Below are 17,461 nucleotides of genomic sequence, written 5' to 3' on the forward strand. Positions count from 1 at the left end.
AGCGGGACAGGCAGCATCTCTGGATAGAAGGAATGGAATGAAGAAGGGTCTCGACCTGAAACATCACCCATTCCTTCTATCCAGAGATGCTGCCTGTCCCACTGAGTTACTCCAGCAGTTACTCCAGCATTTTGAGTCTATCTTCCGCAAATGTTGCCTGAACAGCCGAGTGCCTCCACTGTGTGTTTTGCTCAAGAGGTAGATCCTTACTGAAGTCCTCCAGCTTCATTAATGTTGTTTTTTTTAACTAATGTACCTCGTCATTCTTTTCTTGAGTTTGCAAATTTATAATGCTTGTGTAGGATTTTAAAGTAACTTCCCATTTGCAAATTCATCTAATTTCGCCATTGAACCCCCGTGTGCACATGTCAGCACATGAAACTATTTCTAATTGAAGTGTGAGGACATTTCAGAGTCTGACTGTTCAGTGTAAGGAACAGAAAGAACTGTCTTGAAAGGACACCAAGTGCTGGAGTAACTTTGCAGTTCCGGCAACATCTGTGGAGAATGTGGATAGGTGACGTTCTGGGTCGGAACCCTTCTCAGACTTCTGTAGAGGGCACCTGACCCAAAACATGACCTATCCATTCTCTCCACCAATGCTGCCTGACCTGGCGAGTTAAGGGCCTGTCCCACTTGCATGCGATTGCGTGCGTTTGGCGTGACCAAACAGAAGCGGAGTTCATGTGAAGTTCGCACTAAGTACGCGCTAAGTTCGTGCGTGATGTCATTTGCGTCATGCTTACCAATCAGCTGGGCAGGAAGCGGGCCGACTGAATTTGGGCATCGCACGGCGTCGGGCAGTGACGTCATCAGGCAACGCCACGCCAGGCGGTGACGTCATCACGCAACACCACGCGCTAGGCGTACGCCGTCAACACGTTGCGTACGCCATCAAGACGCTGCGTACGACGTCAAGACGCTGCGTACGACCGCAATGTGCCTGCATGCCGACAGGCCGTTGGCGCGCAAAGATTTCGGCCACTGTCAGAATTTCGGAGCCCCGCGCGATGTCGGGACCAGCTCCGCACAACTCCGCGCTTCTAAGTGGGACCGACCCCGTGTGGACATACGGTGCCCGTACGCCTCAAGCGACCACGAGGTCGCGTAATTTGCGAGCCAAGGTCGCGTAAGTGGGACAGGTCCTTTACTCCAGCACTTTGTGTTTTGCTATCGACGCTGTGGTGTGACTTGATATTCACCATTTATATTGATAGGATGAAACTTTGTCTTTCCCTAATGAAATGAAGAGTAATTAGTCTCTTTATCTTCCCCCGTAAATATTTCATAATTCTAACAACCAGAAATTAGACCAGTTATGGGCCTGTCCCACTTAGGCTATTTTTGGGCGACTGCTGGCGACTGTCATAGTCGTAGCAGGTCACCGAAAATCCGGCGACTGGACCCCTCTTCGACATAAAACTTGAAATAGAATCATTACCTTAACAACAAAAAAAGCCGAAGTCAGCAACGGCGACAACCTACGTCACCTGGCGACAACTACGTTAACCTGGTGACAACTACGACAGCACCGACGTCAGGAGAAGTCAAGCTACGCTCATTGGCGTCAAACCCACTGTCGCCGACTGTCTCAGAAAATGTTTCAACACGTTGAAAATCCAGCGGCGACCAGAAAGGCACAACGACTCTTTGGGTGACTGAGGAGACGACTCACGACCATACAGGCGTCACCCCGGCGACCATGTGGCGACAGCCTAGTCGCCTAAATAATCGCCTAAGTGCGACAGGCCCTTTAAGGTTGATGTTTCAATTCTTGTCTCATTGTCAACAACTTTTCTAAAGTCTCTGGAGAAAAGGAATAGGTGACGTTTCGGGTCGAGACCCTTCTTCACAACTGAAACGTCACCTATTCCTTTTCTCCAGCTTTTTGTGTGGTTCTTTGGTTTAAACCAGCATTTGCAGTTCCCTCCTCTACAAACTTTTCAAAGGTAACCATCATCTCCCATTGTTCAGGGCGCTTGATGTTTTCAAGAGAGAGTTAGATTTAGCTCTTAGGGCGAAAGGAATCAAGGGATATGGGGAAAAAGCAGGAACGGGGTACTGATTTTAAATGATCAGCCATGATCACATTGAATGGCAGTGCTGGCTCGAAGGGCCGAATGGCCTACTCTATTATTCACCTGCACCCATTCATCCTTTGTTTCTCTATGTTTCTATGCTCATCTTTCTCTATCACAATACTCTCAATGGATGGATAGCGTGTCGTAAATAAAATGGAACTCTGTCATTCCTATCAATCGTCAAACCTATTCTACCTCCAGAGAGCAACAATAGCGGATTATTCTGCAGAACCATCTGTTAATCAATCAATTTACTGACAATCATTCAATTTAAAATGTGCATTCAAATTGTCCCAGGTTAAGGCAAGCAGTGTGCCAAATTAGAAAGGGCTGGAGTGGAACTACTGGAAACATTGCTGAGGTTTTAAAAGTATTTTTCTCATTGGTTCATTTGGCAGCAGACTGAGACCAGGGTTCTGTAAAATTTAATTAAGTTTTTGCAAAATTTTCCGACATGATTCTCTTTGCTCGACCAAATGTTCTCTAAGAGTTATAGAGTCACTAAACTAAGTGGGACCCGTTGGGTCCCAGTCACACGGGAGGCCTAGTCCCCCCCCCACCCCACCCCCAACGCAACCCATTCCCCAACGCAATATTCCACCACTCACCTGTTCCCTAAACGCAACCCGTTCCCCCAAAGCAATGTTCCACCACTCTGGGGAGGTGGTGTTGTGGTGTGGGGGAGGGGGGGTGGGGGAGGTGAGGGGGGTGGGGGAGGGTGGTTGGGGGAACGGGGGTTTGTGGGGGAGGGGTGTGGTGGAGGGGGGTGTGGGGGGAAAGTATATGTGGGGGAGTGGGGTTGGGGGAGGGGGGATGTGGGGGAGGGGGGACCTTCAAAACCTTCATAACTTTTGTACTATTTCACCGATCGAAACGAAACTTATTTGACTTGCAGCAGAGGAGAATGGCGAGTAAGGTGGCGAAAAATTGTAGCGCTATGGGGGATCGTTTTTGCGCAAATTTAATTACAATGCAGACAGGAAGTGGTCAAGATGCAGTGTGGAATGTAATCCCTTCGCCCCAACTTGCCCGCACCGGCCAACATGTCCCATCTACACTAGTCCCACCTGCCCGCATTTGGACCATATCCTTCTAAACCTGTCCTATCCATGTACCTGCCTAAGTGTTTCTTAAACGTTGCGATAGTACCTGCCTCAACCACCTTGTTCCATACACCGACAACCCTTTGCATAAAAAAGCTACCCATCAGGCTCTTATTAAATCCTTCCTCCCTCACCTAAAACCTTTGTCTTTCCCTTCTTCTGCCAGGTTGCCATGTCATTGCTATCTTAGGTGCACGTTCTGGTGACATTCTGAGTACATGCCCTGCAAATTTCATCCTGCGTCCCTCTATGTCCTGGCTGAGAGTCTTTGTTGCAGTTTCCCGGTAGATCACCTCGTTTGTGGTGTGGTCTCTATAGCTAGTCTTCAGGAAGACTACATGTTCTACATTTTTCTATTTTTCATAAACTGATGTCTCAAATGATATGCTCTGTGGTGAATGCAAGGTTTGTAGAGGGTTTGATGTACCTTCAATATTTTTCAATTGAATTCCTCTTGAAGTAACCCTAGGTGATGTGAAGTTTCTTTTTGATCTTGCTAACCTGTGTCTGAACTAATGGCTGATGACTTTATAGACATCCCCCACCTTGACTCTCAACTTCCATAAATAAGTGGCCTGCATATTTTTCTTAGTTTTTAGTTTAGTTCTGAGTTTCAGCATGGAAACAGGCCCTTCGGCCCACTGAGTCCGCACCAACCAGCGATCCCCGCACACGAACAATATCCTACACACACTAGGGACAATTTACATTTATACCAAGCCAATTAACCTACAAACCTGTACCTCTTTGGAGTGTGGGATGAAACCGAAGATCTCGGAGAAAACACAAACTGGATCACGGGATGAAGGGGCAAACTCCTCACAGACAGAACCCATAGTCAGGATCTAACCCGGGTCTCTGGCGCTGTGAGGCAGCAACTCTACCACTGTGTCACTGTGCCACCCTAATAATGTTACTAACAATATGTTGGACCTGCTATTTATCTGTGTTGAAGTATCGTTTTACCAAAATATTTGCCCATTCTGCAAGTTTACTCAGTCATCCTTTCTTTTGTTGGAATCCTCCTCAGTATTGACTACACCAACCCATAGCCCAAATTGGCATAATTTTGCATTGATCAGTGAAAACTATGGACATTTGTTAAATCAAAATATGCCTAAGCATCTTGTAATTTGTTGTAGACTGCATAATATTGACAATCCCCTGCTAATGGCATCATCCACAAGGGTAAAAATAATGATTATAATTTCTAAAGGTAAATCATTAATGCAAATTTAGTTTAGTTTAGACTAAACAGTTTCTTCCCAGCTGTTATCAGGCAACTGTACCATCCTATCAACAACTAGAGAGCAGTCCTGAGCTACTATCTACCTCATTGGAGACCCTCGGACAATCTTCAATCAGACGTTACTGGACTTTATCTTGGCCTAATGTTATTCCCTTTATCCTGTATCTGTACACTGTGAGCGGCTCGATTGTAATGCAGAACTGCAGATGCTGGTTTACACCGAAGATAGACACAAAATGCTGGGATAAATCAACGGGACAAGCAGAATCTCTGGAGAGAAGGAACGGGTGACGTTTTGGGTCGAGACCCTTCTTCAGACAGAGGAAGGGTCTCGACCCGAAACATCGCCTATTCCTTCTCTCCTTAGATGCTGCCTCACCCGCTGAGTTTCTCCAGCATTTTTGTCTACCTTCGATTTTTCCAGCATCTTAAACAAGGGTCAGTCTCAGCTCAGTCTGAAGATGGGTCTCGACCCGTAATATCACCCATTCCTTCTATCCAGAGATGCTGCCTGAGTTACTCCAGTATTTTGTGTCTATCTACTAAAGCAATGAAATGTAATTACTAATCATGCCTGGGATTTTCTGTTCCAGAGCACATTCAAAACACCTACTGGGTTGGCCCCGATGGCTCCTTGCGAGTGACCTTTGCCAGTGGAATGGAGTTGTCTCTACAGACCGAACCTCACCTTTTGGCCGGAGCAGCAAACCCTACAATGGGAAAATGTAACATCTCATTGCCCACTGAACACAATCCTAACATAGTGGAGTGGAGGCAGAGGAAGGAGCAGACAAAGGGGACTCTCGCCGTCTTTGGGAGGAGGTTCAGGGTGAGTATGTTTCTTAAATGCATTACGTTTAGAAGGGAATTTTAGACGAACGGGATTGATGCTCTGATAATTGGAAGTTGATTTTGTAATAAAACCAGCGGACGTAGGTTCAAGGTGGAAGGGGGACAAGATTTAATAGGAATCTGAGGGGTAACTTTTCCACACAAAGGGTGGTGAGTGTATGGAACAAGCTGCCAGAGCAGATAGTTGAGGCTGGGACTATCCCAATGTTTCCGCAACAGTTAGACGGGTAAATGGATAGGACATGTTTGGGGGGGGATATGGACCAAACGCAGGCAGGTGGGCCTAATGTCGCTGGGACATGTTGGCCGGTGTGGGCAAGTTGGGCCGAAGGGCCTGTTCCACACTGTATCACTCTATGACAAAAACTCAAGAGTCAGATCAATTACTACTTTAGAGATATAGCATGGATATACCAGGTCCACGCCGACCAGCGATCACCCTGCACGCTAACACTACCTTACACACTACGGACAATTTACAATTTTACCAATGCCGATTAACCTACATACCTGTACATCTTTGGAGTGTGGAAGGAAACCAGAGATTCTGGAGAAAACCCACGCGGTCATAGGGAGAACGTACAAACTCCCACAGAGAGCACCAGTCAGGATCGAACCCGGGTCTTTGGCACTGAAAGGCAGCAACTTTACTGCAGCACCACTGTGCTACCCCAATGGTCCCCAGTAAAACAATAAAAATCTTACTTGCAGCCCGAAAACGCAATATACATAGATAAAATATAATCATTTGAAAATTGATTAAAATGAATAAGAGTAACACCAGGTGGTGCAAATCAAAGTACATCGTGCAACCAAAGACACTGTCTATCAAATCTATTGAGGAAATGGCTAATCACAGAATAGGACGTTCATTCAGGAAAGTGGTAGAGTCACAAATTCACAAGTTTATTATATTAAATAAAGATTGAAAGAGGTTGCTAGGGGATATTGGATACTCACAAGTCCACAAGTTGTCGGAGTATAATTAGGTCATTCGGCCCATCGTGTTTACCCCACCATTCAATCATGGCTGATCTCCGCCTCCGAATCCCATTTTCCTGCCTTCTCCACATAATCCTTGACACCCGTTCTAATCAAGAATTTGGCTACAGTGCCCTACATAATGTTTAGGACAAACACCCATCATTTATTTACTTGCCTCTGTACTCCACAATTTGAGATTTGTAATAGAAAAAATCACGTGATTAAAGTGCACATTGTCAGATTTTATTAAAGAGTATTTTTATTGTTTATATCTGCCTCAGAAATATCCACTGACATGGCCTCCACTGCCTCCACTGCCCTCTGTGGCAAGGAATTCCATAAATTCACAACCCTCTGGGTGAAATAGTTTTTTTCTCACCTCAGTCTGTGGCAATGAAGTTCACAGATTAACTACTCTCTGACGAAAGAAGTTCTTCCTCACCTCCTTTCTAAAAGAACGCCCTTTAATTCTGAGGCTATGATCTCTGGTCCTTGCCTCTGTCACCAGTGGAAACATCCTTTCCACATCCACTCTAACTATGCTGTAAGTTTCAATGAGGTGGCCCCTCAACCTTCTGATCTCCAGCGAGTAGAGGCCCAGTGCCGTCAAATGCTCACTCATTCTCGTAAACCTCCTCTGGACCCTCTCCAGAGCCAGCACATCCTTTCTCAGCCATGGGGCCCAAATCTGCTCACAATATGTGGCCTGACCAGCGCCTTATAGAGCCTTAGCATTACATCTTTGTTTTTGTATTCCAGTCCTCTTGATATAAATGCTGGCATTGAATTTGCCCCCCTTACTACAGATTCGACTTGCAAATTAACTTTTTGGGAGTCCTGCACCAGCGCCTTTGCACCTCCGATTTCTGGACTCTCTCTCCATTTAAAAAATAATCTGCTTAGAAACATAGAAAATAGGTGCAGGAGGAGGTCATTCGGCCCTTCAAGCCAGCACCGCCATTCATTGTGATCATGGCTGATCGTCCCCTATCAATAACCCGTGCCTGCCTTCTCCCCATATCCCTTGACTCCACTAGCCCCTAGAGCTCTATCTAACTCTCTCTTAAATCCATCCAGTGACTTGGCCTCCACTGCCCTCTGTGGCAGGGAATTCCATAAATTCACAACCCTCTGGGTGAAATAGTTTTTTTCTCACCTCAGTCTTAAATGACCTCCCCTTTAATTCTAAGATTCTTTATTCTTGTTACCAAAATGCATGACTCCGCACTTTGCTATACTGAATTTCATCTGCCCACTCTCCCAACCTGTCCAAGCCCTTCTACAGAGTCCTTGCTTCCTCTACACTGCCTGCCCCTCCACCTATCTTAGCATCATCTGCAAACTAGTCATAGAGTCCTACAGCATGGAAACAGAAACGGATATGTTGAAACAAGGAGCTACAGATGTTGGTGTACTAAATAAAGACCGCAAGTGCTGGAGTAACTCAGTGCGTCAAGCAGCATATCTGGACCACATGGATAGCTGACATTTCAGGTCGGGACCCTTCTTCAGACTGATCAGATTTCAAAATGGATATGATTATGCTCTATACCTGTCAAGTATGTTTGGTGGTACACAAAAATGCTGGAGAAACTCAGCGGGTGCAGCAGCATCTATGGAGCGAAGGAAATAGGCAACGTTTCGGGCCGAAACCCTTCTTCAAGCTATTCAGGATTAGTCTGAAGAAGGGTATCGGCCCAAAACGTTGCCTATTTCCTTCGCTCCATAGATGCTGCTGCACCCGCTGAGTTTCTCCAGCATTTTTGTGTACCTTCGATTTTCCAGCATCTGCAGTTCCTTCTTAAACAAGTATGTTTGGTTATCTGAGATTGATTTTCTAAACATAATTATATTCACCTCACAACAGTTGCTGGGGAAATTGTCCTGTTTTTATTGAGATATGTTTTTATAGTTTCTGCTCCTTCCATTCTTCAAAGGGACTGAGTAAATTGGTTTATTTTGCTGAACAATAGACTACTTGCTGTGAGTTATAAGCCCGACTCCATTTAAAATGTTTTGTTTATCAAGGTCTTTTCAATAAATATGTAAACAGTTTATTCTAATATTCTGCAAATAATCCATCAAGATTTCAATATACAATGGATTCGATTTTTTTTTAATCAAACTGACCAAAGTAATTTATCCTTTGAAAATTCACACATCTCCCTATTTTAATATAAACCAATAATTGCAATAAATGAAGATTAAATGTGTGAACAAATTGAATACAAAATAAATATTTTTTCCACGTTAATAAATGGGTGCTTTAAATAATTCAATTGATTGATACTTTGATTTCAGCGCTGAGAGATTGAAAGGTTTTCTTTTTTTCTCTCTCGGAGAAAAAATATTACTGCAGGAGACCACTCCCAAACTTCCTGCAGTTATTTCCACAGAATAACCTTGCACCCTAATGTCATTCCTTTGTCAGGGGCTTATGTGCAGAAGTCAATCCCCACGCATTCCTCCTTTTGGGGGATTTGGATCTCATTAGGATCTGAAGAAGGGTTCCGACCCAAAATGTCACCCATCCTTTTTCTCCAGAGATGCTGAATGACCCGCCGAGTTACTCCAACTTTTTGTGTCTATCTTCGGTGTACACCAGCGTCTGCACTGCTTTCCTGCACTCATTATTAGTTTAGTTTAGAGATACAGCGCGGAAACAGGCCTTTCAGTCCACAGAGACGGTGCCAACCAGTGATCCCCGTGCGCTAGCACTATCCTGCACGCTAGGGACAATTTATAATTTTACCAGAGCCAATTAACCTACCAACCTGTACACCCTTGGAGTGTGAGAGGAAGCCAGAACTCCCACAGAAAACTTACACTGTCATAGAAACATAGAAACGTAGACAATAGGTGCAGGAGTAGGCCATTCGGCTCTTCGAGCCTGCACCGCCATTCAATATGATCATGGCTGATCATCCAACTCAGTATCCTGTACCTGCCTTCTCTTCAAACCCCCTGATCCCTTTAGCCACAAGGGCCACATCTAATTCCTTCTTAAATATAGCCAATGAACTGGCCTCAACTACATTCTGTGGCAGAGAATTCCAGAGATTCACCACTCTCTGTGTAAAAAATGTTTTTCTCATCTCAGTCCTAAAAGATTTCCCCTTTATCCTTAAACTGTGACCCCTTGTTCTGGACTTCCCCAACATCGGGAACAATCTTCCTGCATCTGGCCTGTCCAACCCCTTAAGAATTTTTAAAGTTTCTATAAGATCCCCCCTCAATCTTCTAAATTCTAGCGAGTACAAGCCGAGTCTATCCAGTCTTTCTTCATATGAAAGTCCTGACATCCCAGGAATCAGTCTGGTGAACCTTCTCTGTACGCCCTCTATGGCAAGAATGTCACAGGAAGATTGTACAAGCTCCGTACAGGCAGCACCCTTAGTCAGGATCGAACCTGGGTCCCTGGTGCTGTAAGCCCCTGTGCCACCTTTAAGAGTATCTTGAGATTTACCATTGTTGATACTCCCATCATTAAGTTGACTGAAATTCTCTCCGGTTATTATTTTCCTTATCTTTAATCAATTAATCACCCAAACCTCCTGACTGGGAATTGTGCTCAAGGCCGGTCTCAGGATCAGCATCCCCGACTCTGTGCAGTTTCATTGCACTCTTGAATGGAGCTGTTCCCAAACATTCAATGATGCATCACATTGAATGGCGGTGCTGGCTCGAAGGGCCGAATGACCTACTCCTGCACCTGTGGTCTATTGTCTATTGCATCCTGTAAAATGCCTTCTATGATGCATCGCACGAAGCTAATTAAATGATCCATCGGATGGAGCTGCTCCCAAACCATGATATATGATTAAAACTATATTTTAAAACATATGAAGGTAGATAAAGCTCCTGGGGCCTGATCTGGTGTATCCAAGTACATGGTGGGAAGCTGGAGAAGAAATCCATTAAGCATCATCATTAGCCAAGGGGGAGATCCATAGAGGAGACACAGTATTGCTACCTCATTGAAAATAGCAATAATTAATGGAGATAGATGTAGATGCAGACATCCATAAATGTTGGTATGCACCTCAGGCTTGTGCAATGGATTGATAAGACGATAGCAGAGAGTCTGTGTGGAGTTCTTCGATCTTTCTTAAATTAAATGGTATCATGCAGTAACCGATGAAACAGCTTCAACTTCATGGGGAAAGAAGATCAAAGATCAAACAAATTTGTGCAGGAAGGAACTGCAGATGCTGGAGAATGGTAATGATTGACGTTTCGGGTCGAGACCCTGAGTCTGACTGAGAGACTGAGTCTAAAGAAGAGTCTCGACCCGAAACTTCACCCATTACTTCTCTCCAGAGATACTGCCTGTCGCACTGAGTTACTCCAGCATTTTTTGTCTGGCCAACAAAATTGTGTTTGACAGTCTTAATGGAGTTGTGGAAGAAATGCCCAATTGGAAAGGCAAAATGGATGTCTCAGAAATGTTTGGAAGAAAATATTGAAATAAATATGAGTAGTGGGAAAAAAAGCAAAGGTAAAAAATTGAATATTAAATTAAAAATTAATGCATGCTGTTCAAATTCTGCATTTGTGCCAGAACTCATCGATGAAGATTATAAAAAGAAATGTTAAACTTAATCAATCAAATAATTTATCAAGATTTGTGCTGCTTATGCATATTTCAGTGGAACAATAGGTTTAATTTATCAAAATAAAATCAATTGCCTAAATATCACAGATCTTGAGAAATTGTTCAGTCAGGAATTATATACATTGAAATTCAATTGATTCATTAGAATATCTTGCCTCGGGCAAAATAGTTATATGTTCCAACAGTGGCTACATTTCAAAAGTTCCTCATTAGTTAAGTGTTTTGGGACTGCCCAATAGATAGTATTTCAATGCAAGTCTAATGCCCCTGTCCCACTTAGAAAACCTGAACGGAAACCTCTGGAGACTTTGCGCCCCACCTAAGGTTTCCATGCGGTTCCCGGAGGTTTTTGTCAGTCTCCCTACCTGCTTCCACTACCTGCAACCTCCGGCAACCACCTGCAACCTCCGGGAACCGCACGGAAACCTTGGGTGGGGCGCAAAATCTTCAGAGGTTTCCGTTCAGGTTTCCTAAGTGGGACAGGGGCATTACTTTTAAATGCTTTGATCAAGTGTCTGAAGTCAACCAACATTGATGGACCTTCCACCTCCTATTACATCATTGTAAACACTGGTTCTATTCAAAATCCTATTCAAAGTGAAATGTATACATATTCTGCTGGCGTTTTCCTAAGAATAAGAGATGGCCCATTTAGGACTGAGATGAGGAAAAACGTTTTCAGCCAGAGAATGTGTGGGATCTGTGGAATTCTCTGCAACAGAAGGCAGTGGAGGCCAATTCACTGGATGGATTCAAGAGAGAGATAGATATTGCTCTTAGGGCTAACGGAATCAAGAGATATGGGGAGAAAGCAGGAACAGGGCACTTATTCTGGATGATCAGCCATGATCATATTAAATGGCGGTGCTGAATGGCCTACTCCTGCACCTATTTTCTATGTTTCTATGGTTCTTGCCCAATCTTCAGACTTTACTTTAGAGATAACAGCACAGAAATAGACCCTTCGGCCCACCGGATCCATGCCGACCAGCGATGCACTATCACCGTCCTACACACTAGGGATAATTTGCAATCTTACTGAAACCAATTAACCTACAAACGTGAAAATCTTTGGATTGTAGGAGGAAACTGGAGCACCCGGAGAAAACCCATGCGGGAAGAACGTACAAAAGGCGTACAGACAGCTCCCCTAGTCAGGATCGAACCCGTGTCTCTGGCACTATCAGGCAGCAACTCTACCGCTGCTCCAATGTGCTGCACTGTAGCTCAGGCCCTCAAAACCTGGCAGCATCCTAGCTTGTCCAATCTCTCCCTGTAGCTCAGGCCCACGAGTCCTAGCAGCATCCTAGCTTGTACAATCTCTCCCTCTAGCTCAGGCCCATGAGTCCTGCAACATCCAGTCAGTAAATACACTTTACTTAGCTTAAACTTTACAATTCATAGGGATTAAGCCTTTCGTCATGTTGAATGAACATGGCTGAGATCTGCAGGGTGTTCATGGAGAATCCTGTTGAAAATAAATTAGATGTGAGGCTAATCAGTATCGCATCAGATATCACGCTTAAGAGACACTTGGACAGGTACATGGATAGGACAGGTTTAGGGGCCAAACACAGGCTGGTGGGACTAATATAGATGGGGCACGTTGGTTGGTGTGGGCAAGTTGGGATGAAGGCCTGTTTCCATGCTGTAAGACGCCATATCACAAAGTACTTTGCTTTATATTTTATCCTGACCATGTAGGCTAAAGCAATGCCATGCCGTTAATTACATCTGCTGATTCTTTCCCACCAGGCTCACAACAGAAACCTGCTGTCCATAGACTTTGACCGGGTCACCAGGATCGGAAAGATTTACGATGACCACCGCAAATTTACTCTCAAGATCCAGTATGACCGATCGGGGCGGCCGGTTCTGTGGACACCCAGCAACAACTTCAACGAGGTCAATGTCACCTACTCCCCAATGGGTCTGGTTACAGGCATGCAGAGAGGAACTTGGGTGGAAAGAATGGAATATGATCAGAGCGGCCGGATTATATCCCGGGTGCTGGCAGATGGAAAAATATGGAGCTACACTTACTCGGAAAAGGTAACACAAAAGCTGAGGAAGAGTCTCGAGCCGAAATGTCACCTATTGCTTTTCTCCAGAGATGCTGCCTGACCCTCTGAGTTACTCCAGCATTTTAGTTTAGATATACGGCGCAGAAACAGGCCCTTCAGCCCACCGGGTCCGCACCGACCAGCGATCCCCGCACACCAACATTATCCTAACTAACACACACTAGGGACAATTTACACTTATACCAAGCCAAGTAACCCGCCTACCTGTACGCCTTTGGAGCGTGGGAGGAAACCGAAGATCTCGGAGAAAACCCACACAGGTCATAGAGCCATATAACAATTACAGCACGGAAACAGGCCATCTCGGCCCTTGAAGTCCGTGCCGAACACTTTTTTTTTCTTTTTTCCCTAGTCCCATCTACCTGCACTCAGACCATAACCCTCCATTCCTTTCCCGTCCATATACCTATCCACTTTATTTTTAAATTATAAAAACGAACCTGCCTCCACCACTTCCACTGGAAGCTCATTCCACACAGCTACCACTCTCCGAGTAAAGAGGTTCCCCTAATGTTACCCTCTTGTTTGTCATGTCCTCTTGTTTGGATCTTCCCTACTCTCAATGGGAAAAGCTTATCCACGTCAACTATGTCTATCCCTCTCATCATTTTAAAGACCTCTATCAAGTCCCCCCTTAACCTTCTGCGCACCAAAGAATAAAGACCTAACTTGTTCAACCTTTCTCTGTAACTTAGTTGCTGAAACCCAGGCAACATTCTAGTAAATCTCCTCTGTGCTCTCTCTATTTTGTTGACATCCTTCCTATAATTAGGCGACCAAAATTGTACACCATACTCCAGGATTGGCCTCACCAATGCCTTGTACAATTTTAACATTACACCCAACTTCTATACTCAATGCTCTGATTTATAAAGGCCAGCACACCAAAAGCTTTCTTTACCACCCTATCTACATGAGATTCCATCTTCAGGGAACTATGCACAGTTATTCCTAGATCCCTCTGTTCATGGGGAGAACGTACAAACTCTGTACAGACAGCACCCATAGTCAGGATCGAACCCGGGTCTCTGGTGCTGTAAGGCAGCAACTCTACCGATGATCCACCGTGCCTATCTTCTATCTTGTGTCTATCTTTGGTGTAAACCAACATCTGCAGTTCCGACCGGCACAAAAGCAATGCTCCGTGGTTTTAAAATAGCTCATATCTAGTATCTGTTGATCGTAGACAATCAAAGCCTTTTTTTCCCCCAGGGTGAAAATCTCCAACACTAGAGGGCACGGCTATAAGATGAGAGGGGGAACATTTAATGGAGATGTGCGGGGGCCACAATTTATACATAGAATGGTGGGGGTCTGGAACGCGCAGCCAGGGGTGGTGGTGGAGGCAGATACAATAGTGGCGTTTAAGAGGCTTTTAGATGGCCACGTGGAAGTGCAGGGAATAGAGAGACATGGATCATTTCCAGGCAGATGAGATCAGTTTAACTTGGCATCATGTTCGGCACAAACTTAGAATAAAGGGAGGTCTTAGAATAAAGGGGAGGTCATTTAAGACTGAGGTGAGAAAAAACTTTTTCACCCAGAGAGTTGTGGAATTTATGGAATTCCCTGCCACAGAGGGCAGTGGAGGCCAAGTCACTGGATGGATTTAAGAGAGAGTTAGATAGAGCTCTAGGAGCTAGTGGAGTCAAGGGATATGGGGAGAAGGCAGGCACGGGTTATTGATAAGGGGACGATCAGCCATGATCACAATGAATGGCAGTGCTGGCTCGAAGGGCCGAATGGCCTCCTCCTGCACCTATTATCTATGTTTCTATGTTTCTAAACATTGTGGGCCTGTTCCTGCGCTGCGCTGTTCTACTTTCTTGCAAAAGTCATTACACTATACCCTTACACACCAGGCATGAACTGTGGGAGTAACCTAAATCAGAATTACATGCTCAAACTACAAAGCAAAGAAGTACTGCGTTTGATTCTGCTCTGGCAGGAACATGTGGGGAGAGAAACTGAAAGTTCTTGTGGTTAAATTAAGTCGTATTGTATGTTTAGACTGAACCAACAGACCACCAGCAGACAACCTGTGTGTTGTACATTTCCCCGGTGATCCACTTCTGTCATTGTGTGACTTATATCATCCTCATTGCTTACCTGGTCCTTCCTTCTCCAAAGATTTGATCAGTGACTTTCGTAGGCAGCCTAATGACCAGCGACACAGCCACTATTATTTAGTCACAGAATGATACAGCGTGGAAACAGACCTTTCAGCCCAACTTGCCCACCATGGCCAACATGTTCCATTTACACTAGTCCCACTTGCCTGCATTTGGCCCAATATCCCTCTAAACCTGTCCTATCCATGTACCTGTCTCAATGGTTCTTAAATGTTATGATAGTCCCTACCTCAACTACCTCTTCTGACAGTTCGTTCCATACACCCAACAACCCTTGGTGTGAAAAATGTACTCCTCAGATTCCAATAAAATCATTTTCACCATCCTTAAAACTATGCCCTCTGGTTCTCAAATACCCTACTCTTGGCAAGAGACTCTATTTGCCTACCTATTCTTTTCATGATTTTATACACCTCTATAAGATCACCCCCTCATCCTCCTGCGCTCCTGGGAATAGAGTCCCAGCCTACTCAAACTCTTCCTATAGCTCAGGCCCTCGAGTCCTGAGTGTTTCTGGGTATGATATGATGTTCATATGCTGCCGCAAGATTCGTAGGTTCTAGGAGAAGAATATTAGGCCATTCAGTCCATCAAGTCTACCCTGCCATTAAATCATGACTGATCTATCTTTCCCTCTCAATCTCATTCTCCTGCCTTTGCCCCACAACCCCTGACAGCCTTACTAATCAAAAATCTCTACCTTAAAAATGTCAATTGACTTGGGCCTCCACAGCCATCTGTGGCAATGAATTCCACAGATTCACCACTGTCTGACTACAGAAATTCCTCCTCATCTCCTTTCTAAATGTACGCCCTTTTATTCTGAGACCGTGACCTCTGGTACTAGACTCTCCCACTAGTGGAAATATCCTCTCCACATCCACTCTATCCAAGCCTTTCACTATTCGGTAAGTTCGGTAAAGTAAAATTCGGTAATGAGGTTCTCACCCTTTCATCCTTCTAAACTCCAGCGTGTACAGGCCCAGTGCCTTCAAACGCTCATCAGATCCTAACCCACTCATTTGTGGGGGGTCATTCACGTCAACCTCCTCTTGACCCTCTCTGATGTGCAACTCATTCTGAAGAAGGGTCTTCACCCTTGTACACTCTGGAATTTAGAAGGATGAGAGGGGAGCCTATTGAAACATATAAGATTATTAAGGGTTTGGACACGCTAGAGGCAGGAAACATGTTCCTGATGTCAGGGAAGTGCATAACCAGGGGCCAAAGTTTAAGAATAAGGGGTAAGCCATTTAGAATGGAGACGAGGAAAACATTTTCACACAGAGGGTTGTGAATCTGTGGAATTCTCTGCCTCAGAAGGCAGTGGAGGCCAATTCTCTGGATGCTTTCAAGAGAGAGTTAGATGGAGCTTTTAAGGATAGCATTGTCAGGGGATATGGGGAGAAGGCAGGAACAGGGTACTGATTATGGATGATCAAGCATGATCACAGTGAATGGCGGTGCCGGCTTGAAGGGCCGAATGGCCTACTCCTGCACCTATTGTCTATCGTCTATTGACCCAAAGCATCACCCATTCCTTCTCTATCTACAGTACACTGTTACTTACTGCAGCTCCGCTCTCACCCTGTCAACCTGTGGCACATTTCCAGTCGAACAAACTCCTTGTAGCCGGTTTAATTATGCAAAGAGAAATTATGCCCATCATCCAAAACCAACATCCAAGTTAAATGATCTTGAAAAGATATAAATGAAAATATGCTGCAAGACACCACGGGATATTTCATCAGGAGTAGCTCCTAAATTAAGAATTAAGTTTCTTTTCAAAGATAGTGAGCTATAACCTTCAAAAGGTGAAACATGAAGGGAAATGAAGTGATATGAAAGAGCTCAGAAATTAAATTAAAAGCTATGGTGCAGACGATGGCAATCATCGTTTCACTTCCCCACTGCCAGCTCCTCCCATTTTACCTTCATGAAACATTAACGACCAAGAGGGCATTATCTAAAAGAACAGATCCAACAGAAGCATTCAGAAGACACAAGGAACCACAAATACTGGAATCTTGAGCAAAAAACACAAAATGCTAGAGTAACTCAGCGGGTCAGGTATCATCCACATAGACCGATGTGGAGGCCAAATCATTGGTTATTTATAAAACAGAGATCTTCTTCTTCTTATCGAATCCACACACAAGATTAGAAGTTGTTCAGCCAGAGCTGGACACACTTCTCGGCATCTGCACACAACGGTGTCTGTCTTGTCGCTTCTTGTGCTTCTTGTGTGTGGTGGTGGAAAGCTCGGTGGAAACAGGACCACGACATGAACGCTCTTTCCTGGACCCTAAAACTGAGATTGATAAGTTCTTGATTCGCAAGACCATCAAAGGTTAAGGGGAG

At 44.6% G+C, this 17,461-nt stretch overlaps 1 protein-coding gene across 2 annotated transcripts in view; it reads left to right on the top strand.

The window, feature by feature from the left end:
• The window catches only part of tenm1 (teneurin transmembrane protein 1), an 824,829-nt gene that overhangs the window by 778,751 nt on the left and 28,617 nt on the right, over nt 1-17,461 (top strand). For both annotated transcript variants that reach the window (XM_033030732.1, XM_033030733.1), the window contains 2 exons: nt 5,027-5,262; nt 12,640-12,936. In XM_033030732.1, coding sequence (XP_032886623.1) covers nt 5,027-5,262; nt 12,640-12,936 — 533 coding nt within the window. The remainder of the gene's footprint in view (nt 1-5,026; nt 5,263-12,639; nt 12,937-17,461) is intronic.

This window comes from Amblyraja radiata, chromosome 12, assembly GCF_010909765.2.
Source record: "Amblyraja radiata isolate CabotCenter1 chromosome 12, sAmbRad1.1.pri, whole genome shotgun sequence".
Classification (NCBI taxonomy): domain Eukaryota; kingdom Metazoa; phylum Chordata; class Chondrichthyes; order Rajiformes; family Rajidae; genus Amblyraja; species Amblyraja radiata.